The sequence below is a fragment of the Aythya fuligula genome, chromosome 4 (genome assembly GCF_009819795.1).
Source record: "Aythya fuligula isolate bAytFul2 chromosome 4, bAytFul2.pri, whole genome shotgun sequence".
In the NCBI taxonomy this organism is placed as follows: domain Eukaryota; kingdom Metazoa; phylum Chordata; class Aves; order Anseriformes; family Anatidae; genus Aythya; species Aythya fuligula.
Window position 1 is genome coordinate 33,261,723 of NC_045562.1, and position 27,137 is coordinate 33,288,859.

General features: G+C 35.4%; 1 protein-coding gene across 6 annotated transcripts in view; it reads left to right on the forward strand.

Annotated features, from left to right (window-relative positions):
* Positions 1 to 19,978, forward strand: part of LRBA (LPS responsive beige-like anchor protein) — a 398,303-nt gene extending 378,325 nt beyond the window's left edge. For all 6 annotated transcript variants that reach the window (XM_032187390.1, XM_032187392.1, XM_032187391.1 and 3 more), the window contains 4 exons: positions 8,814 to 8,915; positions 10,106 to 10,320; positions 16,642 to 16,793; positions 19,025 to 19,978. In XM_032187390.1, coding sequence (XP_032043281.1) covers positions 8,814 to 8,915; positions 10,106 to 10,320; positions 16,642 to 16,793; positions 19,025 to 19,115 — 560 coding nt within the window. In that variant the 3' untranslated portion in view covers positions 19,116 to 19,978. The remainder of the gene's footprint in view (positions 1 to 8,813; positions 8,916 to 10,105; positions 10,321 to 16,641; positions 16,794 to 19,024) is intronic.
* Positions 19,979 to 27,137: the final 7,159 nt, after the last annotated feature.

Genomic DNA, 27,137 nt, shown 5'->3' on the forward strand with positions numbered 1-27,137 from the left:
TAAACAAAAACATTTTGGGAAGTAGTTTACTTCCCAAGTAGTTTACATTGTCTTTTCTTAAAAATAAGAAAAAAAAGTATTTGGGAAGTAGTTCTAAGAATTATACCTGTCAATATTCCCTTTTGCATGTATCCTGCAAAAATGTCCTTAAATCTGTAATTGCATTAGTTAAAAATGAAAATTCTTCTATTAATATTGTTAATTTCTGTCAAACGGTGGTTCACTCTAATAGCTAAAAATCTGCAGAGCTTTCAAACATTAAAATATGCTTGGAATTGCAGCGGCTAATAAGTCTATCGATGCCATTCACTGCAGACAGTTTGCTAAGAAAAGAGCGTTGCTGTATGATAGTATAGCACTGAGAGTTTAAAAACAGTCTGCGTGTGCTCATCTCTGTGTTCAACAGCACATTTACTTTTTGACCCATATGCATTATATTATTTTGTGTGTCCTCCTTCATAAAAATGCAGTAAATAATTCAATAATATTTTAACATTATTTAACTGCAGACATAACAAATATTCTTTGTTTCTCAAAAATGGCTGGACAAAGTAGCTTAATATTGTGTGTAAAGCAGGAGTCCTACAGCACCATCTGCTGGCATTGTGTTGAAAGCTGATCTTGGGCCTGATTCTCTCCAAAGCACTGCCTAGTAAAATATTTAAAATATACGGATTTTGGCATATTTGGTGTAAAAAACATTTGGATTTCATTGTTAGTATATTTTTTCACCTTTTTATTAGCATTGTAATAAGAAAATATAATATGAATTTAAGCTTAATGTGTGTACTGAAATAGAAACATATCAGAATTGTTTTGTTAAGTGTGGCTATAAAAAAGAAAGGAAATACTTCTTTCTTTTTTTTTTTTTTTTTTTTTTTTTTTTTTTTTTTTTTAACTGGAATTTCAGCAAGTACAATGTTAACTTCTTCTATGTTTACAAGGTAAGTTCAGTAAAACTTATTTCATAGGGAAGACCCACAAGGTATATAAAAATATCTGAAGAATGTTTTGAAAAGGGTAACAACCACTAAATATTCTACCAAACATTTGTTGTGCTATTTGATGTTAGTTATGAAGGCCCTATGAAAGCCTAGTGGACAGAGGCCCTGATGCTGCAATTGGACCTGCAATTTCCCTGTTTCTTCGCAGGGCACTGTTGTAGCCAGCGCAGCAAGCACTGGGCTATCAGCATGAACCTAGAACAGAGCCTTAAATTATACAGCTACAAAAGGCCACTGTCATTTTTTTAAAAACTGTAACACATTGACACCTCAAAGAGATTGAGGCCTCATTCTTCCACATAGTCTATAAATCACATATAATTGATGGTTCTAGCCTCCAAATATTGAATCTGGAAAAAGAAGAGTTTTAACAGGTGGATGAATTGTGGTATGTTTGGGAATTTGCAGTAATACCGTATAAGCAATCTAATTGTGTATTTATATAATGCCAAGAAAGTAATTTTATAGATAGATATGAGGGCAAGGTCTTCATTAAGCAGAACTTGCAATTGCACTCTGTGATGGTTCAGAAAGCATTTTAACAGTTGTAGTGATTTGGTTCTGATGAGCATGTAAATTTGTGTGTTGTAAATATTTATTTGTTCTGGCTAAAAGCATATCCTACAGCATGCACAGCATCTGTATTATCCTTGTTTTCAACTGGAAAGGGAGAATGTGTTTCAACATTTGACAGAGTAAGTAATTGCAAATGGTATAGTAAAGCGAGTTTTGAGGCAAAAGTGAAGGTAGTGTGTATTGTAAGACTCGAAACAGAGAAAGAGTTTTGATGCTGCTTTTTTGGCAGTATCCAGCTTCAGGTGTCACTAAAACTATATGCATGAAATTCTCCAGAAGGATAAGGATATTTAGTGCTTCATGATGTAATGCAGACCTTCACGTTCCAGGAAAAACAATGCTATATTTACAACTTGTAACTAATAGTTGATGTGGTAAAAGGAATTATATTCATATGGTAAATGAATACAACCTTAATGTGCACCATATGCATAGTGGTGGGATGATGTACTAATATATCACATTTATTTACCTTGTTTGGTTGCTGGGAAATATGAGCATTCAATTCTAAGTCTATACCAAATAAGAGAAAGAGTAATGCAGAAGTAATAATTTATAGTCTAGGATATAATATTTTAGAATGTTCATGACCAGCTTAAATGTTGTAAAAAAAAAAAAAAAAAAAAGAAAAAAAAAAAAAAGTATGATCAGTACGATAATTCTGACTTGGACCAGAAACTAATCTGTAATTTTTTTCTGGATCTAATGTCTATTAATGCTAGCATCGCACAAGTAAGGATTACTCCACTGAGTAATACTGTATGTAATTAGGATTATGGCCTGCTTCATTGAAAAAATACCTGTTTTGAAATAAATAATTTTAATAAGACAACTGATTTATGTATATTCTGAACCTAGTGTTTGCCATCAGTATGAAAAGGTGAGAAAGATGAAAAGGAAAATCTACCTAGTTCAATACACAAATGGTGCATTGGTTTCAAATCAACTTTACCAAAGCAATCTAGTATCTTAAGCACAGGCTTTTATACATGCTGTTATGGAACAGTATTATTTTGAAATGATACACTTTTCTTCTTTCAAACAAAAATAAATTATTTTGATATATTTCAATAGCAAAAATGAAATCATTGATAACTGCTCAACTGAATTGAATTCTCATATGAAGCCTTTAATCTCAAATTATTTTTTATCAAAGTTTGAAATACTGTATACATATCAAACTAGCAGTCAGTTTCAGCATATGGTGAAATATCTTTCCTCTTACAACTATTCTGCAGTAGGCACTATTTCACTGCAAAATAGTTGCTTATTTTGTTTCCCTTATTTGATGAGGTTTTATTTTGTTTATTCTATTCTATTCTATTCTATTCTATTCTATTCTATTCTATTCTATTCTATTCTATTCTATTCTTCTAATGTATTGGACTCAGTATGTAATCAAATAGTTATAAACATGAAGAAAAACAGATTTTTAAGGACGAACAAATAAATAAAAAAGAGCTGCTTCATAAAGCTGTTTTAGAGCATTCTCAAACAAAAATGACAGTATTTTAAAACTTCAAAGCTGATATTTAAGTAGCAGTTTATGAAGTTGGGATGGTGCAAATATTAAAATATTAGTGTAGACTGACCCTGAATATTCACCTGCAGATACTTTCAGGGGGCTTCAAAAAGGTCTGTATGGAGTGAGGGGGTGCTGCTGAATGACTTCCAGCAGATGAATCCCTAGGAAGAGTGAACTGGTTCCAGAAAGCTTTGCTTTGCACAGAGTATAGGAATGGAGAGACTGGGGATTATTGATTTTTTGAAATCTGAATTGGTGTATTCAATTCACAAAGGCCTTTTAAATCATTTTCTTCATTATGTTTACTTTGGAGACACAGTGAACCTGTTATCTTGATAAAATGTGTGTGAAGACTTCTTATATTAGTACTGTATAAGTATTAGTAACTTGTACAATATGACAATGTATACAGTAAGTTTTCCCTGTGTTATATTCACTGAAATTAATTCTACAGGATAAACTTAATATTTTTCTCTTTACTGAACAACACTATAGCATAGGGTTTATACTTTTTATGACTTTGGATTCAATATCAGGATAGAATGATATGTTATTCAAATATATTGTTCCTTTCATCAGGAAATGTATGGTTGAAAATATCTTTTTGCAAAAACAAAACTTGCATCTAGGCATAAGGTTGTACTTTTTGTTGTAAAAAGTTTGAACAGATGGGAAGGAGTTAGAGAAAAAAAATGAAGGAATGAGAGGAAATGCTGATGGAATATCATGAGGAATGGGAAAACAATAAAGTTCCCATATAATAATAATAAAAAAAAGTTAAAAATCCAAATTGCAAAGGAAAGATTATTGAAACTGAAGTTTTAGGAATACTTGAAAAATAGTGTCAGATATTTCCAAAATATTTGAAATATTTATAAATATTTTAAATATTCAAAAATATCACTTTAGTGAGATCTCACATCCATCAAAAAGCTAGCCTTTCTGTAGCAGTTAAATGTCTTTTAACCTGTTGGTTGTTATTTAGGTGTTTACTGTGTGTGATTTATAAATAGTTTTAATATAGAGAGTTCTGTATTATTTGATAGTCATCACTGATGTAATTTGATAGTATAATTACTGATGTAATTAAGCTCTGAAACTCACTATATAATTAACACAGAAGCCTAGCAGCAAAGTAGTTTTCTTGATTTCCTTACATTTTACTGAAAGCACTTGTGTCCAAATGTCATATATTCTGTAAGTACATTTTAACTTCTCAAATCTATTTCAAACTTTTTGTTTTCCTCAATTTTTGTCATGAAACAATTTCCAAAAATGCAGTATTTATAAAATGCCTTTTGAAGGTTCTTCTTTCATATGTAATTTGGTTTCATTGACATATCCTACCGAGAAAGTATTCAATCATTTGTTTTAGCAAGAAGTAGGTAAAAAGGTGGTTTGGTCAACTGAAGCTTCATTTAATTAGGATTTTATATTGACATAAAATCACTTAATTAATTTGCCATTCAAAAGTGCCCTACAGCCTCTACAATCATGGAATAATAATTTAGAAATTACTGTTTGGCTGTCTGTGACTTATCATAATTAACTGTCTTCTCAGCATTAAACGTAAAAAAGAGCATAGTCAAATATTTTATATTTTATTGTATAGCATAATGCTATCTCACCAAAAACAGTAGGAGGAGTATCTTGTGTATTTTATTGTGAGATAAGTTTTTTTGTCAACCCCTAGTTTGATCTTTCTTTCTTGCGTTCTTTCTTTCTTTCTTTCTGGAAACGTTTTTCTTTGGATGAGTTACTATATTTGGCTCAGCTCCTATAGTTCAGTACTGAACACGTAGAAAGTGGTCTTTGTAGGAATCTGCTGAAGGATTTAAAATGTCATGATTCAGTTTTCTTTTGTAGCATCACTAAAGCTGAAAAAATAGTGGAAAAAGACCCAGCAATACAAAACAATTTCTTGTTACTCAGTAAGGTATTTCTTCTTCTGGATGTCATTAAACTAGAAGAAAGTTTTGATTTTGCCATAATTGCACTGTTCCCCTTGAAACATAGTTTGTAAATGCTTAACTTTTTTTTTTTTTTTTTTCCACTGAAATATCGCCATAAGCTGACATGATATCATGTGATGTTCTTTTATCTTCTGAAGTTTGAGTTTTATGACTTAAAATGTACTTTAATCACTTAAGGAAGAGTGGTTTTCTGTGGGAAAACAGCTTTGCAGAAATTATTTATTGAAATGTAGGAGAGTCCTTTTGAAATAATTTGAATGGTTACTGTAAAGGTAAAGTATTCTGTCCATTACTGGGAAATAACTCTATGTGTACTTCCTATGACTTAAATAAATCATTGATGACATTCGCTGCAATGCGAATGTGGCATTAAGATTCTTGCAGCATTCAACTGCAAGTAGCAATTCAGCAACGGTATAGATTAAGGATATTATTATATACTATGCTGAGAAAAGCACATCTGTAAAACTGTTGTGTCTTGGTTATTAGTGCTAGGATTTGAACTATCTTTAATCTCATTTGACTTGTTCATCTTCCTTAAGGATCTCCATAAAGATGCACTGAGTATTCTTTTCAGTCCTTAGTTAGGGTTTGCATCAGTGGTCGTAAACCTGCTTAACGGACAAAGACTCTTTTCCCTTTGAAGTCACTTCCCCAGCTTTTCAAAAGGTCTGCAAGCCGGTTCCCTAAAACAATTCAGAAAAGTTTGAAGTGGTGCCCCTTAAACCAGCAACAAAATAAAATTTTCTCTTTGCATTATTGAAAACCATGACAATCTTCTGAAGCAATAACAATTTAAAAGCTTTTAAAGAAATCTGTTCTGCTCTACAACCAGCTTTTAAGTTGACCCCATTATTTGGAAAATCAGAGGCTTGGAAACCCCTAAATACTTGACATTCTTATCAAAGGAGTCAGCCTGACTTTTCACAGGACTCCTGTTTTACAGTATTATTCAGGTCCTAATTTCTTTCAAGATATTGTTGAGATTTCTTGTATTTCTGTTTTATATTAAAGTATTTCTTAAATGTAATTCATTAAACAGCTGATATAATTTATGAAATGTTGATCCTGCCACCTGTAGATTTGTACTCTTTTATGTTTGAAGCCAAGTCCAAATTCTAAAAAGACTGAGGGCATTACTTACTAATTTTACTTTTCTGTGGACTGTGATAAATGTATATGCTCAGTATATGCTCAATTTCTACTTTTTAAAAATCTTATCTCCTACATTTTAGGCTTATATTTACTGACAGCCTAACACAGGTAAAGCCTACAGTAATGAAGTTGCTGTAAGCAATAAGTTTACTGTAAGGATTTTGTTCATCTGCACCTCCTGACATTTCATTCAGGCATTGCTTCTAACAAGTCCTTCAAACTCCAACATCTTATATTCATTACTTCCACTACAAAATTGTACATTTAAAACTTCTCTGATTTCAAAAGTTTTAAAACCAGAATTTTTCATTAATATGTGTAGTATATAATTAGATTATTTCCTTGCTGATTGGTGCAAGTATGTGTTAAATGCGATTTCTGAATGCAAAAGAAAGGAAAACACAGAACGCTAAAATTTTGTTAATGTAGATAGTTCAACTAAAAGAAACTACGCTAACAGAAGGTTTAAATGCATAAAGCTGCCTCCTGTCTTTGGTCTTCGGGACAACAGAGAGAAAGAACTGTGTCAAAGAAGTTGAATTGTTACAGTAATGGCTTTTATTACATTTTTTCCCCAAAAGGTGCAAATTTGTGGATTGTCTACTCAGTGTTCTTTTATGAATCTTCTTGGGTGTCTGTCTCATGTTTAGGTGAGGAAAATTCAATAGAGAAAACTTTCTCAAAAAGGTTTGTGCACATTTGTAGAATCAGTCACCTGAGCAGTACCTAGAGGTCGTTAAGTCTACCCTTATGCTTCTAATTTGTTGGGAGTTTTTCCTTTGCTTCTGAACTGTCTGCCATACTTCCTGGGTTTGAGTGTGTTTTGCAAAACATTATATGAAACAAAAGCAGTAGCTTTTATTGATTATTTATTAAGAGATTAGGGACATTTAAGTGAGTTGCTCCAAAGCATTTTCAGACTTAAAATGTTGATAACATACATATATGTGTGTTTGTGTTCATATACTATTTAGCGTGCATGTGTATATCTAAGAAGAAACAGATTTATTTACTTTTCAAAAGTTTGTATTATAGATATAAATTATAAAAGTGACTGGAGAATAAATAAGATTTTGAAAGGTCAAAATCCTTGATTTGGTACTTGGTCATAGATTATGACCTTTTCTAAAAAGCAATTTGAATGTGGCAGCTGCATGGACACTCTGGGAATTGTTGCAAATGGTCTGACTAACAATGTAAACTACTGAGAATAGCTAAGGCTTTATATATGCATGCCGAAATCTATGCTGCTTTCCACAGATCTCTCTCACTGTACACAAGCAGTCTGAATAGCTACCTGTTTTAATATTTTGCATAATTTCCAAGACACAGAACCAGTATTGCTAGTACTGGTAAAGCTCGACGTGGACAAATTAATGACATTGTGCTCTTTTTTATCTTTTCAGAAGTTATAACCTCAAATAATTTGAGTGTTCCTGAGTCAGTAACAAATGGAGTCTGTTGGCACTACTATTACTCTCTGCCTTTGCAAAACCATCACCTGTTCTTGAAATAATTATTTAAAAAAAAAAAAAAAAAGTTTGATTTTACTACTACCACTGTGTTTTTGGCATCTCACAGAAGTCATATCATCATTTATTGTGAAGTGAAAGTATTTCTTGGAGCTTAAATACTAGTCTAATCCTTTTTGAAACTACATGATAATATTGCCAAAGATCCATTCTTTAAAGTTTGTATGCTTCATGAAATCCTACGAATAAAATAATTATACAGTAATACAAGAATAATATGTGCTTTCTGTGAAATGCTAGCATTCTAAATGAAGGTGGTGCAGACAGTGACTTGTGAGTGAAAATATAAAATTATTTAAAGAGCTTTATAGCATTTCCTTACCCTTTTTGTGTCTTTGTATTCTGGAGAATACTAAATTTTATTCATTTAAATGTGCCATTTATACAATTTCTTTTTCCTTCTGGAATCAGCGTATGTTTAATTACAAAGAGAATCTTGGAAAAAGAGTTTTGTATGCTTGTTATTGTTGCAGGGAACTGTCTAATAGGACCAGTGGTAATCGGAAATTCATCCTGAGTGTATCCCAAGCCCCACATTTTACAAGGAACTCGGACATCAGGCTGAAGTTTCAACACTGTTGCTAGATTAAAATAAAACTGTCCAGTGCGTGTTTTTCTTCATCTTGGGGCATTTTAGGTGCCTCATCTCAATACTTGTCATAGTGATGCCTGTCTTTACTTACTACTACTATAAGATTTTGTAATCAAATTAGGTCTCTTTCTCCACAACAAAGGTAGAGGAGGAGAGGGAGGGTGCGAAGGGAAAATGCAAGTATGTATTCTGCAGCTTGTGCTGTTTTTTACTCCACACCTGACTTTCATATGAATATGCATTAGTAAAAGCAGAAGCTGAACTCCTGTAGCGTATTTCCGCCGTACTACATAGATATGAGTACAAAACAAGCAAATGCAAACAGCAGCATAGAAGTGATTTGTAGGGAACGTGAGCTCCACAGACGAGGAAACTGAAGATGCTTCAGTGATTGGAAGTGGTAATTTTGGAAACAGATTGTAACCAAGGATCGCTTTTATTGTCTTTTCATTGAAGGTGATATTGCAACTCCTCGAGCTATTTTGACAGGACACGACTATGAGATCACCTGTGCTACCATTTGTGCTGAACTTGGTTTGGTAATAAGTGGTTCAAAAGGTAAGGAAGCTGTTGGCATTTCTTTCTGTTCATAAAGCTGTAATCCTAATGCAAAAAGGAATATAGTCTAAAGTGACAGAATTTATTAACTTTAGAGTGGTTTTATTTTTAACCTTGTTTACAGAAGGTTATTTTTAACCTTGCTACAGAATTCAAGTGAATTTGAAACCTCTTTTTAAACATAGTAAAACTGAGTGTTTTTTTTTCAGACATCTACAAGAAGAGGCAACCACATCAGTTTCCCTGTTCTAGTGTACTGATCATAATTTCTTTTTGTTTGCTTATCCAGTGTAATTGCATATAGCATACAGTCAGATCCAGCTCTTGACTGCCAGGAAGGTGAAAAATGTATTACTGCAGTTGGCTTTCTTTTCCTTATGGATAACTTCTCATAAAGGAAAGCAAGAATTAGTTCCAGGAGAAAGTGAATGTGCTGTCTTCTTTGTTTGATGAAGGGTGCATACATAACTCCCAACTAAAATTTATAGTAATTCTGCTCAAGCTCTCATTTTTAAACTGGAAATTTCTTAGAACTAGGATCTCTCTGGTTTAGTGTTTCCAAAATATCTACTCTGAAGCCCCTTTTCAAATAAGTTGGGTGTACTTACTGTATGCACCTGTTTTATGCATGTGAACACTTGTGGCTTACATGCAAATCAATTATTTGTCTGAATATATTAACAAGCAAATACTTAATGAATCATACATAGGTTAAAAATCTTAATATGAGAAAATGCTCTTTCAGAGTGCATACATGTGTAAATTCATTACACTTAACTCTGTCTTGTTATATTATGTATACATATAAAATGTATTTTGTAGATTTTGCTAATCTCATATTAGGATTCAGTACATTTATTTTTGTGCTCTCAGAATTAACTACTACTAATTCTAAAAGGAAATCCACAAAATAAAATCTCAGTTAGGTCTCTAACTAGGTTTGTTAAGTGTTCTAAAATACCTTAATACAAACCTCTTAAAGCATTAGCTGTTCATTTTACTCTGTCACCCTTAAATTCTCAGACTTTCCACTTAAACATGGTAAAAATCATCACAATGTATTATAATAGCAATTACTTACATAGAATCCATTGCTAATTATTTTATATATAATAATAATAATAATAATATATTTGTATCTTTAAATGAGTATGTGAATGAATATCTAGAGTTTTTATTCTGTCTCATAGAAGGACCATGTCTCATACATTCTATGAATGGAGATCTGCTGAGGACATTAGAAGGTCCTGAAACATTAGAAGGTCCTGAAAATTGCCTGAGACCAAAACTTATTCAGGCTTCAAGAGAAGGCCAATGTGTAATATATTATGAAAATGGCCTCTTCTGTGTATTCAGCGTGAATGGGAGACTTCAAGCCACTATGGAAACAGATGACAAGATCAAGGTGAGTGTACTCAAATGTGTGCAAAGGACTGTCAGTTCTCGTATCGGGAGAAGCTATCAGTTCTAGAGTTGTGTGGAGCTGCTTTCCATAGCCAGGCCATAGAAGTATTATTTTTATTTTAGAATAACTTTGTTCATATAGTAAGAAACATTTCCTTGAACAGAAGAATACAAATATTACTAATTGCTGATCAGAAGTCAGGCTATTTCTTTAATTTTGAGTCTAAAGGGAGGAGGTTGTTGGACGTGCTATTTTGGAAGTTGCCCTTTTCTGGCATCTCTGTCTACATTCCTTCATCTTAGCTTGAGATAGCATGTGTTGTGCTGAGCTACAGGAAGTTTATAGGCACATGTCTATATTTCAACTCTTTAGCTCTTAAAAGTGTCTTTAGCATTTGCTGACCAGGCAGCCAGCTTCCACGTCTTTAACTGCAAGAGACATGGAGCAAGTCCAAAACTATGCAGGAGGTATTTTAAGCTTATGGACTTATGGAAATTATTTGGTAATACAAAATGCAGATCTTTTGACAGTTCCTATGAAATAGTACCTATGAAGCAGAGCAGAACCTGGCAGCTATGCTGCAGTGAAGCAGAAATGTCAAAAGAATCCCTTCCTTGAAACAAAAATATTCCCACTTTGAATGAGGACAAAAGGGAATGGAAGAGAAGAGAGAGGAAGAAAATGAACCAGCATTACCACAATGAAAATGAAAAAGGAAATTCCATTTTGAAAGGAAAAAGAAACTACAAAGAAAATTAACAAGCATTATCAAATATAGTAGAAAGCTACAGAGTGCAACAAAGACATGAAGTGAGACCACATTGCTAGGTCAGCATTCAGGCTACCTGAGTTATCTGAAATTATGGTCTGTATACTAGTTGTCGTGGTATGAGGGACACTGAATCAGAGAGTGGTTGAGGTTGGAAGGGACCTCTGGTCTAATTCCCCAGCTCAAGCAGGGCCATGTAGAGCAGATTGCCCAAGACCTTGTCCAGGTGGGTTTTGAGTGTCTCCAAAGATTGATATGCCACAGCCTGTCTGGGCAACCTGTGCCAGCACTCAGTCAACCTCACCGTAAAAAAGTGTTTCTTATTTAAAACTATTTAATAATTTAACATTAGTCAAAGGGCACTTCTGCTGTTGTTCTATACCTCCAAGCTGATTTACCAAAATCTGATGGAAGAACCCAGCAAATCAGCTGCTGAGATTTCCAGTCTTGTCCTGAGTTGAAAACTCTCAAAGGCTTCCGCTCTTTTTTGGATTAGTTGTTTCAGGAAGAAAATTTCACTTTGTCCTCATGCTCTTTCTACAGAATTGTAGATTTTTGTTTCATATGTTCGGCAAAGTTGTGAGCATTTTTAAATTTGCATCTGTTCTTGACTCTGATCATATTATTAAGATGTAAGAACATGCCAATATATTTGAAAGAATTTTGGTTTTCATTATTTCCATTTTATAACTTATATTAGAGTAAATGCTCCATTACCACGGAAGTCTCCAGTGTAGTGCACTGTATTCCACTTAAAACCTTCTAAAACATTGTTGTGTACTGTATTCTGTTAGTCCAACCTCCTTGTGTTTTTCCAAATTTCAGGTGCAGTGGTAGTGGAATATGCAGAAATTACTCTCTGTGTAGGTCTCTTTTCCATAATGAGAGTGCTGTTCTGCAGTAGATGAGAGGGCATACAGTCTTTGAATGCTATGGCAGCTGCAAGTGCAGATGTGAGGCTGCGGAAATAAAGTAGGAAAGTGTATATTTTTGTCCCAGGCCATTTTTCCAAATTAATGTAAATTCTTGCTTCAATTTTTCATCTTTCTTAATTTCTCTGAATTGGACCTTTAGCTGTCCTTGTACAACTGCTTTTGATATTTTCAGCCTACTTTTCAGCCCAATAGCCCAATTCTTTCCATAAAACAAGTACATATCACAGTGTTTTCTCTTTTTATAATAATAACGTTGATGATCTGTCACTTTCAGTTGTGATTATGTTGTCAGCCAGGAAAGCAAATCTGTAAAATATCTCAAAATCTCTTGCTGGCTAAAACAATTTCTGTAGTGTTTCAGTTAGTACCCACAGCTTTGGGAATTTGCTGGAGGCAATGGAAGTTCCGGTCCCTGTTGGCCAGAGTTACATATGTACAGGGGGTTGTTTTTGTTTTGTTTTGTTTTGTTTTCCCTTTCTCCCAGTGGTCCCAGTTGGGCTTTATGCTTAAACAAGCTACAACCCTTTTTTTTCCCAGTGCTTCTGCACTATATCATGTTAGAAGGCAAGTGGCAACTGCGTAATTAAAGTAGGGGCATTTAAAATGAAAAGTACATACCCACAGGCTGTGCAGACAAACACTTTTCATTCCTTTTTGCTCTGGAAGAATAGAAAAGGGAAGGGAAAGGTCAGGAGTGTAGAAATCTGTAACATTTGCCTATGTCATTCTGGACTTTCATTTCAGAACATTATTGACAAAATTAGCAGTTTTCAATAACGATGTTTGGAGCAACATTCTAATTTTCTTTCTCATAGTCCTGTGTTAGAAAATTGCTAGAAAAATTTCAGGCACTCTGGGGAAATTCAGAATCTAATCAATGCCTTCCACCTGTTTTTGTTTTACATACTGTATAGCTCAGTGGAGCTTAGGCATATCGCAGTACGTCTACCATGTAATGTTTAGATATCTTAATGAATAACTTAACTCTAAATAGTCTGCTTGTTCTAAGAAGTAAAGTTATTTTACCCTAAACAAAGGCTGTATGCTGTTTCACCCAGAGGAACCAATTTATTTTCCTTTCCTGAGTCTGTTTTGAAATGTGTAAGTGCCCACAAGACTCCTGCTGCTGTAAGCCAGGGCTGTCACAGTGTCAGTTCTGCCTTTTTACGAAGTACTGCCTTTCAAAAAATCTGAAATGTTAAAGGATTTGTGCAAAGTTTTGAGACTTTCCAAGGAAACACAAGTCAGAAATGCAGCTTTTAGAGCACTGCTGAAATTGTGTACTTTGGGGATTATTTGAGAGTCTGAACCTCATGTCGTGAGAGCGATTAGTTGCAGAGTTGTTTCACATTCGTACCTAGCAGAACCACAGATAAACGACACTGGGGAAAAGCAGAACAGTAAAATTGATTCATGTCTTCTATACCAGTTTGAGTACTTGGGAGTAAAAGCATCCTTTCTTTTGTTAAATCTTGAAGGGCATGTCATGAAACTGAAATGTTGACAGTGTGACCTTTTTCTTTCATTCATTCCTTCATTCATGTATATACAGAGGCAGGCAAGTGGCTGATATATTTATTAGTGAACAATAAAAATAAATAAATCAACATCTTGTCTTCCTGACAAGCCAATGACTAAGTAAAATTGCATAGGTATAAATAAGGGTTCAAAGCCTATCCTTTATTTAATCAAAAGATCACAAAAAACACTGCATTATGCAGGTAGTGGAAGAGTTAAAGATTAATGGCTTTAATTTGCCTTTTAATATAGCATTTCTTCAGTAAAAGCCTCAAGTATAAAATTCAAGTGAACCATGACCAGAAGGTTAATGGATTTTCATCAGCTGAATTTTATAAGTGTAGCAAATAATTATTTGTCACAGTCTTCATTGCAGTTTGAAAATACCCTTAGGAGACTGCCATTGCTATTGAGGAAAAAAAGCCACCCTATATTGATTTTTGCTTCTAATGAATAATCTTTTTAATAATTGTATGTGGTATGTTAGATCTCATGATCCTCTCTACTCAGTGCATACAAGTTCTAGATAGTTTTCATGGTCTTCTCTTAAGTTTTTCTACACCAGAAAGAGTGAACACTGAGTTGTTACGCTCTTGTTAGAGTGTCTAAATTAATTTTCAAGCTCCTTGGAGCTACACTTTGGGAGGTGTTTAGCGTATTTTTGTAGGCTGACAGAAATGATCACAGAAACAATTTGTGGTGGGAGCATTTGTTTTTGGGGAGAGAAGGTTCAGCTCAGCCTACTCAGCTCTAACCTGGGTTGGTATTCAGTTTTCCATAGTTAGAAATGGTTGAACGAAAGCCATATTCTGCTTGATTGTTTCTAGATTTGCATGTATGTGTTGTTACTTTAATTCAAAACATGGATGGAATAGGTTTATCGTCTATTTATTTCAGTGTTATCACTGTATTTTGTTTATAGTATATGTTTGTATTTGAATTATATTCGTCTTAAAGTTATTGTATGAAATAAAATCTTGTCAATGTAATTCATTCTGATTACTTGGGAGTTGTTGCAGTAAACATTCAAAACTGATAGTATAAAAGTCACCTATAGAAACTCTATCTTAATGTAAGTATTGTACATCATATATTTCTTAAAGGATGTATTTAACATCACAGTAATAGAGTACAGCAATACAAAAAATACAGATACGCAGTATGTCTGACTTCAATTATTGCTGTTCACAAAGCAGTATCTTATATGGACTGTTTATTTTGGTTTCTAGGCTTGTCAGCAGTCTGTATAAACACTTTAATGTTGCATGAATGAAACATCTTTGTCTTTTAATTTCTCCTGGTTTTGTGGTGCATGCACTCTATAGTCAGTATATTAAAAAGCCAGTGACTTCCTCTTCCTCAGGAATTTAAGAGCACAGTGTAAGTTTTGCACATTGAAAGTCTGTAGAAGCAGAGATTGCAAGTGCCAAAATACTTACTGACTTCTACACAAAGGGATATGTTTGGAAGACCCTGCCTTAAGTTCTTTCTGCTATTTCCTAAGTTTAAACCTTTGAGCTGGAATTTTCCTTGTAGACTATCATCTTCAGGTGATTTCCTTGCCTTTCGCTGACAAGGCTTTAAAATGGACCAACCAATTTGTAGAGTGTGGTTGTGGCTGGACAAATGTGTTTGTTTAGAATTTAAAAGTCATTGCTCTGAATATTCTACATGATTACATTGTTCTATTGAAGTTTTGTGGCTCCCTGCCTTGGGTCAGGAGGCCGAAATTTATCAAGAATTAGCTCTGATGTGAAGGATTTGTGTTTTGTTGCCCAAATTTATCCAATGCACAAATCTTTGAAAAGTCTCAGGTTAAATGCATTCAGTAGGCAATACTTACTTAGCATTTACATTCAGTACTGGATGTCTGCAGCCCAGGGGTGCAGGAGGTGTACATTTTTCCCTGCAATGATCAACCCCAACAGTAAGGTGCGCAAAATTGCCATAACCAAAAACGAGATGAAGTGATCCTGGATGAGGAAGGGAAAGGGGTATCAGGGGGTGGGGAGCAGAAGAGAAAGAAGAACAGAATCAAGGATAAAGTCAAGAACAGAATGAAAAGGGTGCTTGCAAGAGCAATAGGAACAGAAAAGTAGAGGTGGGAATGTAGAAACTTGTCAGAGACTAACGGAAGAAAGCAGTGACCCCATAGGCATGTTTCATTTTAATAAAAGTTCAAGAACAGTTCTTTGAACATTTTGGCTTGTTTAAAGTGACAAAATTCCTCTTTAAGCAATATTTCTCATGCTTTGCAGTCATCTTAATGTCAGATAGTATTGTGGTATCATCATCAGGTAACTGAGGAAAGATGTTGTTCTTCCAGGTATTCAGTATATGTCATGATTTTTCCAATAGCACATAAGAAACATTAAAATAGATTGTAAACTTCAGTTTGAAGAAGTCTTCACTCTGAAAACCAATGATGTCCAATCCTTCAGCATGATCTGGATCCCAAACTAAGATTTCAAATGTAGCTTTGCCATCAGTCCTCATGGTACAAGCAAATTCAGGGCATAAGCCAGTGAATTTGTCACAGGCAGTTTCAGGATAGATGTTGAAAAGAACCACAGTCCCCATTAACAAGGGTGGTTCATTATCTTACTAATCCAGGGCAGGAATGTAACAATGCTGGTTGAAATTAATTCTTGTTATTTTTGTATCATTTTAGTTCCCTTCGTTATTCAGCCCTTTGCCAGACAGGACAGCTACAGCTAGGCTAGTATTAAAAACATTTGGGGAAATGTCAGGTACTAGATTTTATGCCAGTGCTGCTGGATCTTGTAAATGTATCCAATTAGAAGAGTAAATTTCTTTAGTTGACCTCATATTACATCTTTGGAATATGGAATAAATCATAGGTGAGGTAAAACTTAAGTAATGCCGTCTAGCATATTAAAGATAATCGTGCATAACATTACATGTAGTTCTATTGCTGTGTAGAATAACATAACAAGATGTTGTATCCCAAAAGCTTGCATTGATATCAAATCTCCTTAGACACCCAGCTGTCAACATAAAACTTTTTTTTATGAAAGTGTGAGAGGGGGAACAAAAGCAGCATATATTTACCAACAAATATCTGTGATTTCCCCTTAGGCAATCCAGCTGAGTCGAGATGGACAGTACCTGCTTACAGGTGGAGACAACGGCGTTGTCATGGTATGGCAGATGTGGGACCTCAAGCAGCTTTTTGCTTACCCAGGGTGTGATGCTGGAATCCGATCCATGGCCCTGTCATATGACCAAAGGTTAGAGCAAAGTCTGGTGTTCATGTGAATTTCAGAAAATATATTTTTACAGTGAAATTATATTTTTGTTTTGCTTCTGATATTCTGTAGATCTCAGATCCTGATGGTTATCTTGAGAATTCTGTACTTTCATAAGTTTCTTTCTGTAATGTCATATTTAGGGCAGATAATCTTTTTGAGTATTTCAGATCTTGCAGGGAGTGAAGAGATATTTAAGAAGTCTTACTTTGGCAGACTTTCCAAATAGGTTGAATTATTGGCCTGTGCATGTACAGTATGGGTCAGATGGAGGTGGAAGGTTATGTATGTGCTTTTCATGTTTCTTTGTTCACTTACGGTACAAATTACATTCCTAATTCCAGATCTTCATGTAAAAAATAGATCAGTTAAAAGAGCTGCACAATAAGATTCCTTCTACACATCCATACTTTGGTAAAAGCAAATATTAATGTTCATTTCTAGAGAAGTGATTTTATCTATATAAATTCTGACACCCCTTAAAGATTTCTTCTACTGAAGACAATTAGATAATATTTTTACTGTGTTTTTTCATTGCACTTGCCAATGCTGCTATACTTAAAAGATGTTTGTATTTTTATTACAATAGTACTGTTTTTTTATGGCATGTTTACAATTTCATTTGTACCCTTCTTGCTCACAGGTGAGAATTTTTTTTTTTGCTTTGGTGTATATGCTTAGAGGAGTTGCTGTATGCTTTTCAAAGAGGCTTGAGCTTCTAGATCCCTTAGGAGTGTCTACATTGTATAGTAAAGCATATTGTTGAGATTCTTAACTTTCCATTGAAGTCCATAGCAAATATTTAAATATTTTTTTTCACCTGGACTGCATTTCTAATGCTTACATGAAATGAGCTATTAAAAAAAAACCAAGTCAGCAAAATCTGTGGACTTCAATCAAACATTCAACTTCTTGTTAAACATAATTAGAGATTATAGGCATTTTGGAAAAAAATCAGTGTTCCATTAAAAACAAAGTGCTGTGAAAAGTATTTCAAAAGCTTGCGTTACAGCTGTTGAATTTTAGACCCCTGAATATGTATACAGTTTTGCATTTAGAGAATCTATAAATGGTAATTATAATAGCATGTCAACAAAATGTTCGCATGTCAATAAATTGAAATTTAATATGGACATCTATAAATGTATCCATGTGCTCAAGTCAGGAACCAATTCACTCTGGGTTTGAAGACAGAAATGCAGAAGAGGATTTAATTTATTTGGTGTGCATGAATGTATATGTTTGACAGACTGTGTGTAAGAAAGGTTTTAACCTAATACAAAAACAGTCAAAATGGTTCTATTGAAATGAAGTAGTGACATTATCAAAATGCAATGTTTTAATGATCTCATATTTCATCTTTGTTTTGAAGGAAAAATTGCAGCTTTTCCTTCTGAATATTTATTTTTCATTCTGAAGTGTTTTTTTTTTTTCTTTTCAAAATGCCAGAGTTTTATATTTCCTCATGCTCTTGATTTTCATAAAACTTTAATATGAAACAGTAGAAATCACAATACAGAAGCACTTGTTATCGTATGCTATTGCCAGCATCATGACTTTTCAAATAGGTCTAAATTGTCCCTAGTAGTAGGCCAATGTTAAGGTATTTAGAAAGAGTACCACAGTGGGAAAGTACAGCAATTGCTTTCAAGAACTTTCAAAACCACTGAAGCCTTCAAATTGCTTTCAAACCCCAACACTAACGTGTCCTATGCTGACATCCAATTACTTCATATAGAGCAAAACTTAAATGGGGAAGGCTAAACTGAAGTGAATACATCTCCCAAACCTTCTCCACTTCGCTGCTTCATCCCACTCCCACATGCTGCAAAAACAAATGAGCAAGCCAAACAATAATCCCAGGAAATCTCAACCGGTTACAGGACAGTGATGCTGGTAAACTCTTCTGTCGTGTGACTTTTGAGTCAATTGTAGCTTCAGGCCAACCATACAGACCGTTGCATGGTGTTTCGGTAGGCTTTGTGGTCCATAAATCTTCTGTCAGAGCTTGTGCAGATGGCAGTATTAGCTAAATCCAGCTTGCTGAAGTCTTTGGGAGCCCCTGAAGCCCCTAAGGACTCTTCTGACATGTGAAGCCCTTCCAGCTCCAGCTGTCTCCTCGTGCCTGTCTTGGCATAACCTGTTGGTGTGTTGGCTCATACACATGACCGTGCAGTGGTCTGCTGACTAACGTGATATTGTGCTTTTCTTAGGTGTATACTGACTGGCATGGCATCTGGGAGCATAGTGGTTTTCTACAATGATTTCAATCGTTGGCATCATGAATATCAAACCCGATACTGATCTTCACGGAGACCACGATTAGCACTGATGTGGGCAGCTGTTGTCAGAATGAGACTGGCCATAGCTCGCCTCCCTTGGTGTCCTGCCACAGCGTTGTTCCTTATAAATAGCTATATCCCACCTGAATGTAACTTAAATTTGCTGGGAGAAGCAACCTATTTTTTAAAGTTAATCGCTATTTTTGTAGACCTTGCTTGACTTTTTTGGGGGAAGGGCAATGAAGCAGAAAAATGGCTGCTGGGTTCTGTAGTTAAAAATCTATATTTTTAGTCATAATGAGAAGTCTATTTTGATCCCTGTATGTAAAAGAAACCTAAATTAAAGATGGTTAAAACTCATGTTCTAGCTGTACCATGAAGAAATGAATTTTCCACCTGAAGCTTTACCTATAACCTTGAAGAATATATGATTTTAGCATACTGGAAATGAATTGTGATGTTTGGGGAATTTTAATCTGTACTATCTGTACTACACTTTGTCTTGTACTTTTCCAAATGATTGTACTACAACAGCACTGAAGTTTCTGGGAATCAATAGTAATATTTAAATTATGGTTAATGTAATTTTAAATTTTGAAAATTGTTTCCATCAATGTTACTATTCAAGCATGTTTCTAGGCCTAGACAATTAGTTCTTTTTTAGTTGTATGCTTTGTGCAGTTAAGAGAGAGAAATCAGCAACGGAGTTTGTGTTACATCAAGTGTGAATCCTCCTAGTTTTTACTTGGCATCTCTTTCAAAGCACACCAAAATGTGGATTGTTCCTCAAAATCAGAAAGGTTATTTGGAAACTTTAAACTCAAATTAGGAACCTGCAGAGGCAGGGTTTTTTTTGTTGTTGTTTTGTGTTTTTTTTTTTTTTAATAGATGCAAGTACCAAAGCACATTTCTGCTGTTTGACTGTGAAAGCACTAAAAAGGCAGATGTTTGCTGGTGCTCAGCCTCTATACAACAGCAGAAGCACTAGACTTGCAGGCTATTCTTCTCATTTTTCCACAACTGACTCCTGCAATACTGTAGCACACACCATATTCCTTTTCTGTGTACGGCAGGAACATCTTTTATATTTTGCTATCACCAAATCCAGTCAGATCCTGTCCAATCATGTGAAATGCTCTCTTTCTTTTAGGAAATGAAAAAAAAAATATTTATACTAAGGAACAATAAGTTATTTTGGTGTTGCACAAATCTACTTTTCTACAAGATTGCTGTGCAGAACTCTGTGAAAATATTTGTGAAAAGAACTGTTATTGTTTTGTAAGTCTGTATTGCATAAAAATCTTCTTTGTATGTTGTGATCTATGAGTTGAAATTTACATTCCATCTGTATCAATATATACGTTTCTCTAGCTGCCTATTAGAGCAGTTCCTGTTTTTCTAAGCATTTAGCTACTATCTCTTTAAGTAAAGATTTGGAATGAGAAAATTCAGTTTGAGTGAAGAAATTAAATAAAATTACATTTCTAATTGAGAGCTTTGGTGGGGTGTATTGGGTTCTTGTGGCTCAAAGTATATTCACAACGTGGAAAACAAGTGCTATGGATAATGCATTAACAAGTACTCTTGCTGTTTATGCGATGGTGACTAAGTTTTCTGTGCCCTCTACATTTGTAAGCTGTTATGGTGGTATTGGTACAGTTACGTTTATAAGTTTTGTGTAGCAGAGGAATGATCTGATTAAGTGAAGGCTATAGTTATGGCTGTGGTAAGTGCCAGGTATACTGAGGAATAGGATTTGTTATGCAAAACTTGTATTTTGTGTTTCCCTAAGTTCAACAACTCTCATGCCCTCTCATCAGAAGATTTTGAGTGGAAATTGGTATGCTCTTGAAGTGCAATTTGCATTTTTCTCAATCTAGGACTGGGTTTGGTATGCCAAGTGGGGAAGGAAAAAAAAAAGGAAATGTTGAAACATTGCTGTGGCCTGGCATATTTTGCCAAGTGGAATCCTGAAAATTTTCTCTTTATGATCTCCTTCTGACTTAAGAAACATTTAATTATTGACAGAAGTCATAGCCTGTGATCTTAGGGCCAAAATATTTCATGGGGAGTTGATTTGGTAGGTATGGCAGCACCAAAACAGTTTGCTTGTCCTGGAAAAGGCCCTGTTGATCATCAGGTGCTTTCCCAAAGTGAAAGCATAACTCTGTCTGTGACTCTGGTGCTATCCTGAGCTGAATCCAGCTGCTGGGAACACACTGGTGGCAGCTATGTGATGGCACTAAGTACTCCTCTGGGAAGCAGAGTACTTTCCTTCTTTGCAGTTCAGGGTTCTGCATATCACAGGTCTCCTGTGAACAAGAAAACCTTCACCTTCTGCTCCATGACCAAGGCTGGGAAGGCCTCACCTGTCCGGACTGCTTGGCTGGTGGCTCCGGTGAGTAGAAATGCTTCTCCTTCCACGGGTGAAGGCACACACCTCGAACACTGCATGGGTGCCTGGACTTCCACCTGGGATCTCAGCTCTGGTTGCACTAGTCCATGCCATGTGGCTTGTGCTGAGGTGGCAAAAAGGGTTAAATTTCCAGCTCTTCAGGTTGTCTGATCAGAGCAGCACCTGTGTCAGGTCCCCTGCCTGCACAGCTGGGACATCAACAGGTGCCAGGCATGAACCTGCAGCTGTGCCTGAGCTGGCATTTATTTGCAGAGTGTTCCTGAAGAGAGGGAGCTTTACAGAACAAGTTTTTCCCCAGTCCTTCATTTTCTCAAAACTTGGACGGAGCATTTATGAACAACATCTTTTAACCTGACAGTCTGGGTCTTCTTCTGTTCTGGTAAGTCCAAATGGGCATTTGTTAATTGTGGCTTACAGCTGGTCCTCTGGAAGGTGGTGTTTGTCACTGCTGGGAGTCAGGCTGCTTGGCAGCAGTGCTGTGAGTTTGGTTTGTGGGGAAAGGCTTGGCTCAAGTAGCTTGAAATTAGTTCTGTGTTTGTGGAAAATGCTGATGTTGATGCTACAGGTTCTGGTGGGAGGCGATGGTGTGTACAGAGCGGTGGTTTCTCTGAAGGAAGTTTGTGTTATGAGATACAGCAAGCAATGGTAAATGAATGCACTAACCCTTCGAGAATATTTTGTGAGCTCTTGGCCATGTTGTGCAGTGTGTCGTCAAAAAACTTCTACAGCTGGAAAGTGTGCCTCATGCAAAGTAGATAGATTTTTGCTGTTTCTGGTTGGAATTTAGTCCTGCTGTTCCTGCACCGATCTGCAGCAATTTGCTTCTGAAGGTTTGCTTGCAAAGCACCCAAAAGGAGAAATGTCCAAAAGAGTTAATCTGGTACCAAGATAACAGGAACAATTAACTTTGGGTTTTCTGCTGATGAAAGTTGTTATTTACTAGGAAAAAGAGAGTTTCATGCTACTGCAGTATAATGGTAGTTGTTTTTTAAAACTACTGTAAGAAGTTGGCATGGTTTCTGATTCCTCTTGTATTTCTAAAAGCATGCAAGTTGAATTTCTCTTTAGAAATATTATGGAGATCCGTTACTTGCTGTGGTGCTTTTAATGCATGGGATCAGGCTGGGAATTTTTAATGAACAGGGGAGTTTCTTCAGTTGTTCCACAGATCTGAACAACAGCAGTTATAAAAAAAACACTGTTTTGGTAGACAGCTGCTGTCCTGCAACAAAATTCAGTTTTCCTTTTGCTACTACAAGAAGTGAAATTCAAAACCAGGACTTCTGTGGGAAACGAGTGTTACTGCACCTTTAGTGAGGGCAGAATCTCTGTGAGGATGGAATTGCTGTTAGATGTATTGGGTAAGAATGGTGTAGATATGATGACCATCTAGATTGTAGCTTTTCCATTTTATGCATTAAGCTTCATCTTCACAGAAATCTGAGTGGCGTGTGCTTCTGTTGGGGCACATCTGTTCTGCTGTCTCTCTTCCATTTAAAAATAGTTCAAAGGGAATAAAGGATGACTATATTGTTATAAGAAGCTGGCTGCATCCTAGCTAAAATAAAACCAGGGATGGGCCCTTCCGCAAGTGCTGCTTTAAACCAGTGATACCTTTTCTGTATGAGGTTAGGATAGTTGTGTAAAGCTTGACATGAGGCACTCTCTTGGGTTTCCCATGCGATACAACGTTATGTGAAATCCGGAGTGGTTTACTTCTATGCAGAACCAGCCTAAAGGTCTTCAGTAAATCAATAAATTTAACAATGCATGTCAGTATTTATACACCATAAATTAAAGCCGGTCTTTAATTGCTGTGGGTCAAAAACTGTAGGAAATCGTTTCTGATTTTGTTTAGATTTACTGAAATTCAACTAGGCATAACCTAAAGACCTGCTATTAAAACACAGCCAGTCTCCTGAAGGGGAAAAAAAAAAAAAAGAAAAGATTGAAACAAAGTTTGAAGGAACCAATCCTAAACTATATCTGTGAACAGTTTATTTTTAGTGGAGACTTATCATAAAAAAGCATGTTATTATAATGAATATTTAGAATACTTCACCACTTTGATAAATAATGGGAAATACAACTGCTTTCTTGTAAATGAATTGAGATGCTATCAGAAAGCATACTCTTGAAATGCACAGTGACTTGTATTGCAAAATCTGAAATCACAAATTCCTAATTTGAGCTGTATCAGACAGTCAACTGATTAATTAGGTGTGTGTTTTGGAAATGATGCTATATTGCATGGAATTGGGGGAAAAAATGACTTTAATTGCTATTTACTAAATGGAAAGAGTTCAATATGATCACTTGCTACTTTCTTCGAGTTCCTTTAAATTTTTCTTCCCACTGTTACTTGGTGCACTGTGTATTGTGAGCTGCAAAGCACTGAAGTACAACTCAGTCTTATTTGTGTGTTTAGAATTTGCTGTGCCCAGCAAGACACATCCAGCAACAGATAGGCGGCTTTGCAGATTGCTCTAGTGTTTTGCTTTTTATCTTATTTATCATGTGTGCTAGTGATCCTTTTTCAAGCAAGCCCTGCTAGCTGCAAAACCATAATCAGACCATTCTGAACAGCGTGTGGAACTGTACAGTTGGTTTCTTTTTAAGCAAAGTGTTTAAATTGTGTTTAAATGTTTAAAGTGTTTTAACACTCTAAACTTCAGGATCTCGCTTTAATTGGCAAATGGTAATCTGGAGAGAATGGAATAGCTGGTGGTACACCCCGTTGAGGTTTTGCTTCTCTTAAAGCTACATTTTGTAAGATTCTCACAAATGTGACAGACAAAAGAATAAAATTCAAATGTCATTGGAAAAAATCAAGATCAGTAGCAAGTTAAGGAAAACTTCTTGGTGGATGGTGCCACCACAGCTTGCTTATTCAGGTCCTGCCCTTTTGTTTATTTTACAATGCTAATTTAGTTATAAAAAAATAAAAAGATTAAATACAAAAATGCCACCATAAATGATCACCTCCTTCTGACAGCAATCTCAAAAGCCACTGAAACCTATCCCCCCAATTATACAGATGTAGTTGATAAGTCCCAAACCAGCAGTGCCCTCAGAGGTTCCCCAAGGGCGCCGTGCCCCTCTGCTGCCTGCACTGATCTTCACTTTGCAGTAGTTCAGCTCCCAGGGATGTTCAGTTCTTCATAACTGAATGTGTTTTGTAAGCCCAACTACATACCTAGTTTTATAAATGCTAAACAACATTTGAAAATCAGTCCCACAGTTAATAGAAACAATCTGTTACTTTACTGATTCTAGGTAACACTTGCATTAGACATCAAAGCTGATGGCAGTAGGAGTGTTCGATTACCTTTTTTTTTTTTTTAATCTTAAAAGAAAAGTTTTACTTAATCAGCATTTAGGATAGGTTATTAGTTTTGTGCATTTCTGTTGCTTTCCAGTTGCCATTGTTATGTAGCTCAAAAGAGCTGATTAAACATAAAACATAATTTCCCACTTTTGAACTATAAAACCAAGATAATTGAAAGATGTGTGTATGTCTCTAATGGTGGATAATTCAGTGTATTTACCTTACTTTTGAGGTATCCTCTGGATTAGTGAAAGCATCAAACTTGGTGTCAGTGCTGTAATAATTAGACCAATGACTACCAGAGGAGAAGGCTATTAGAACTGGGATGAAATGAGGATGCTTGACTCGTTTGCTCCTTGCTTCCTTAACTTACTGGTTTAGCCTAAAACAATCAGAACCACCTCTGTGAATAGGAATTTGAACTGTGTTTTAAGGAGGGCACAGACAGCATTATATCAAGTCAATGCTTCCTGGCTAATGATTTTTTGATTTCAAGTAGATTAGGGAAATGACAGTCTTCTTGTAGGAACCAAAGCTGGGAATCCCTGTTGGAAATCATGGACAGTATCTTGCTACTGATCTCAGCACAAACCAGGGTGCAGGAGAGTGTCTCCTGCATCACCAGGGCCCTCCAAGAGGTAACGGGAAGTGTCTGGCATCTTCTGAAGGATGCCTGTTAGTTTTTGTTGTGTATTTTGCCACACTAGTTCTTATACATTCAGTATGATCTCTGAGTAAAGATAGACAGGAAAAACGACAGTGGAGTTTACTTTTGGAAGTCAATGTTGTTGCCGTAGTCTTCTTACCAAATACCCAAATCTTAGAACCTCTATTTCTGAGAGATTAATGGGGACTTGGAGACATGCTTCCTTGGATTAAGAGAGTGACCTTCCCCAGCTCAAACCCCACCACATACTTTTTGTTCCTAAATCCAGCTCTGGAACAGCACCAAGTACAAAGTCAGCACACCTTTTCTTCCACATGTTCTGCAAAGCTAGGGCTGTCAAATTTTTATTTCCATATAAATAATGTAATTTACATTTTATTATTTGTAAAATGTTACTCCCTTTATTCTGCAACAACTACTTGTTTTTGATAGCATTACTGCAGGAATAAATATGTCCTCTGTATGTTCAACTGTTAATTTTAAGAGTAATCAAAATATTTTAATAACAAATACATAAATATTTGTGGGATCCTTACAAGGAAAATGTAATTGTTAGAGGTGATATACAACTCTGGCTGTAAAATTAAACCCTTGGAATTTGGATTGAAACTGAAGTGCTTTGTGAGGTACTGTAGCCATAGAAAAGGTTTGATCAAATGAGATCCTGGGTGCACGCCAGTATAGTACAAAAAGCCTGTGGTTGTGTTTTTTAAAGGCAAGAAAGGGAAAAGTGGGAATCAAAAGTAGGTTGGAAGTATTTTCTGGTATTTTACATACATTTTTAACTTAGAGCATATATAATTATTAAAAATATATATATTTAATTTAGGAGAAGAAGCCACAAATCTATTAAATTCAGTCATTGCTTTCTCCTGCCTTCTCTTCCTCAAGTATTTAGTGAGATGGAGGGGGGGGGAAAAATGTCTGCATCTAAAAATAAAAGATCTCTGCTTGTTAATACAGTGCAAGGTAGGATTTAATGAGCTATGGAAATATTCTTAATGACTGTAAGCATGAGCCAGTGCTGGATAATAGTGCCAACATCATAAAACATCTTCTACCTTAATGTACTTACTGACAATTATTGTAATTAATTTTATAAGCCCAAGAATGGGCTGTAAGTTGTAGTGTATATGTATGGCAGTCTATGTGGTGTGTATGTATAAGGGTAAATTTTGACAAGAATCTTAATGAACCTAGTGTTATGTTGATTTACACCCAGGGTAGACTCAATTATGTTTCTAGATTTGAAATCTAGGACTCATGAACTGAGCCACTGGGATACATATGAAGTACTACTCACATTCAAAGGACCTACAAAGATAGGCTTTTTAAAAGATTTTTTTATAATGCTTTTTTTTTTTTTTTTAATTTAGACATGGTGGCAGTTGTGCTGGCACTGTTGAGTGTATGAAAATGCTGGTGTTTAATCACTATCTATCAAAATGGTACCTAAATTTCAGCGATTTTTATAAGACGAAAAACATGGCAGTCCTCTCTTGACAAAAGGATAACTTGAATTTAACGTTTCTCTAGTTGTTACTATGTGCTGATACTTTCCCTTTGTAGCAGACAGCATAGTTCTGTTTTACCTTTTATTTTATAATTTTTGCCTTCTTCCAGTAAGTGATGG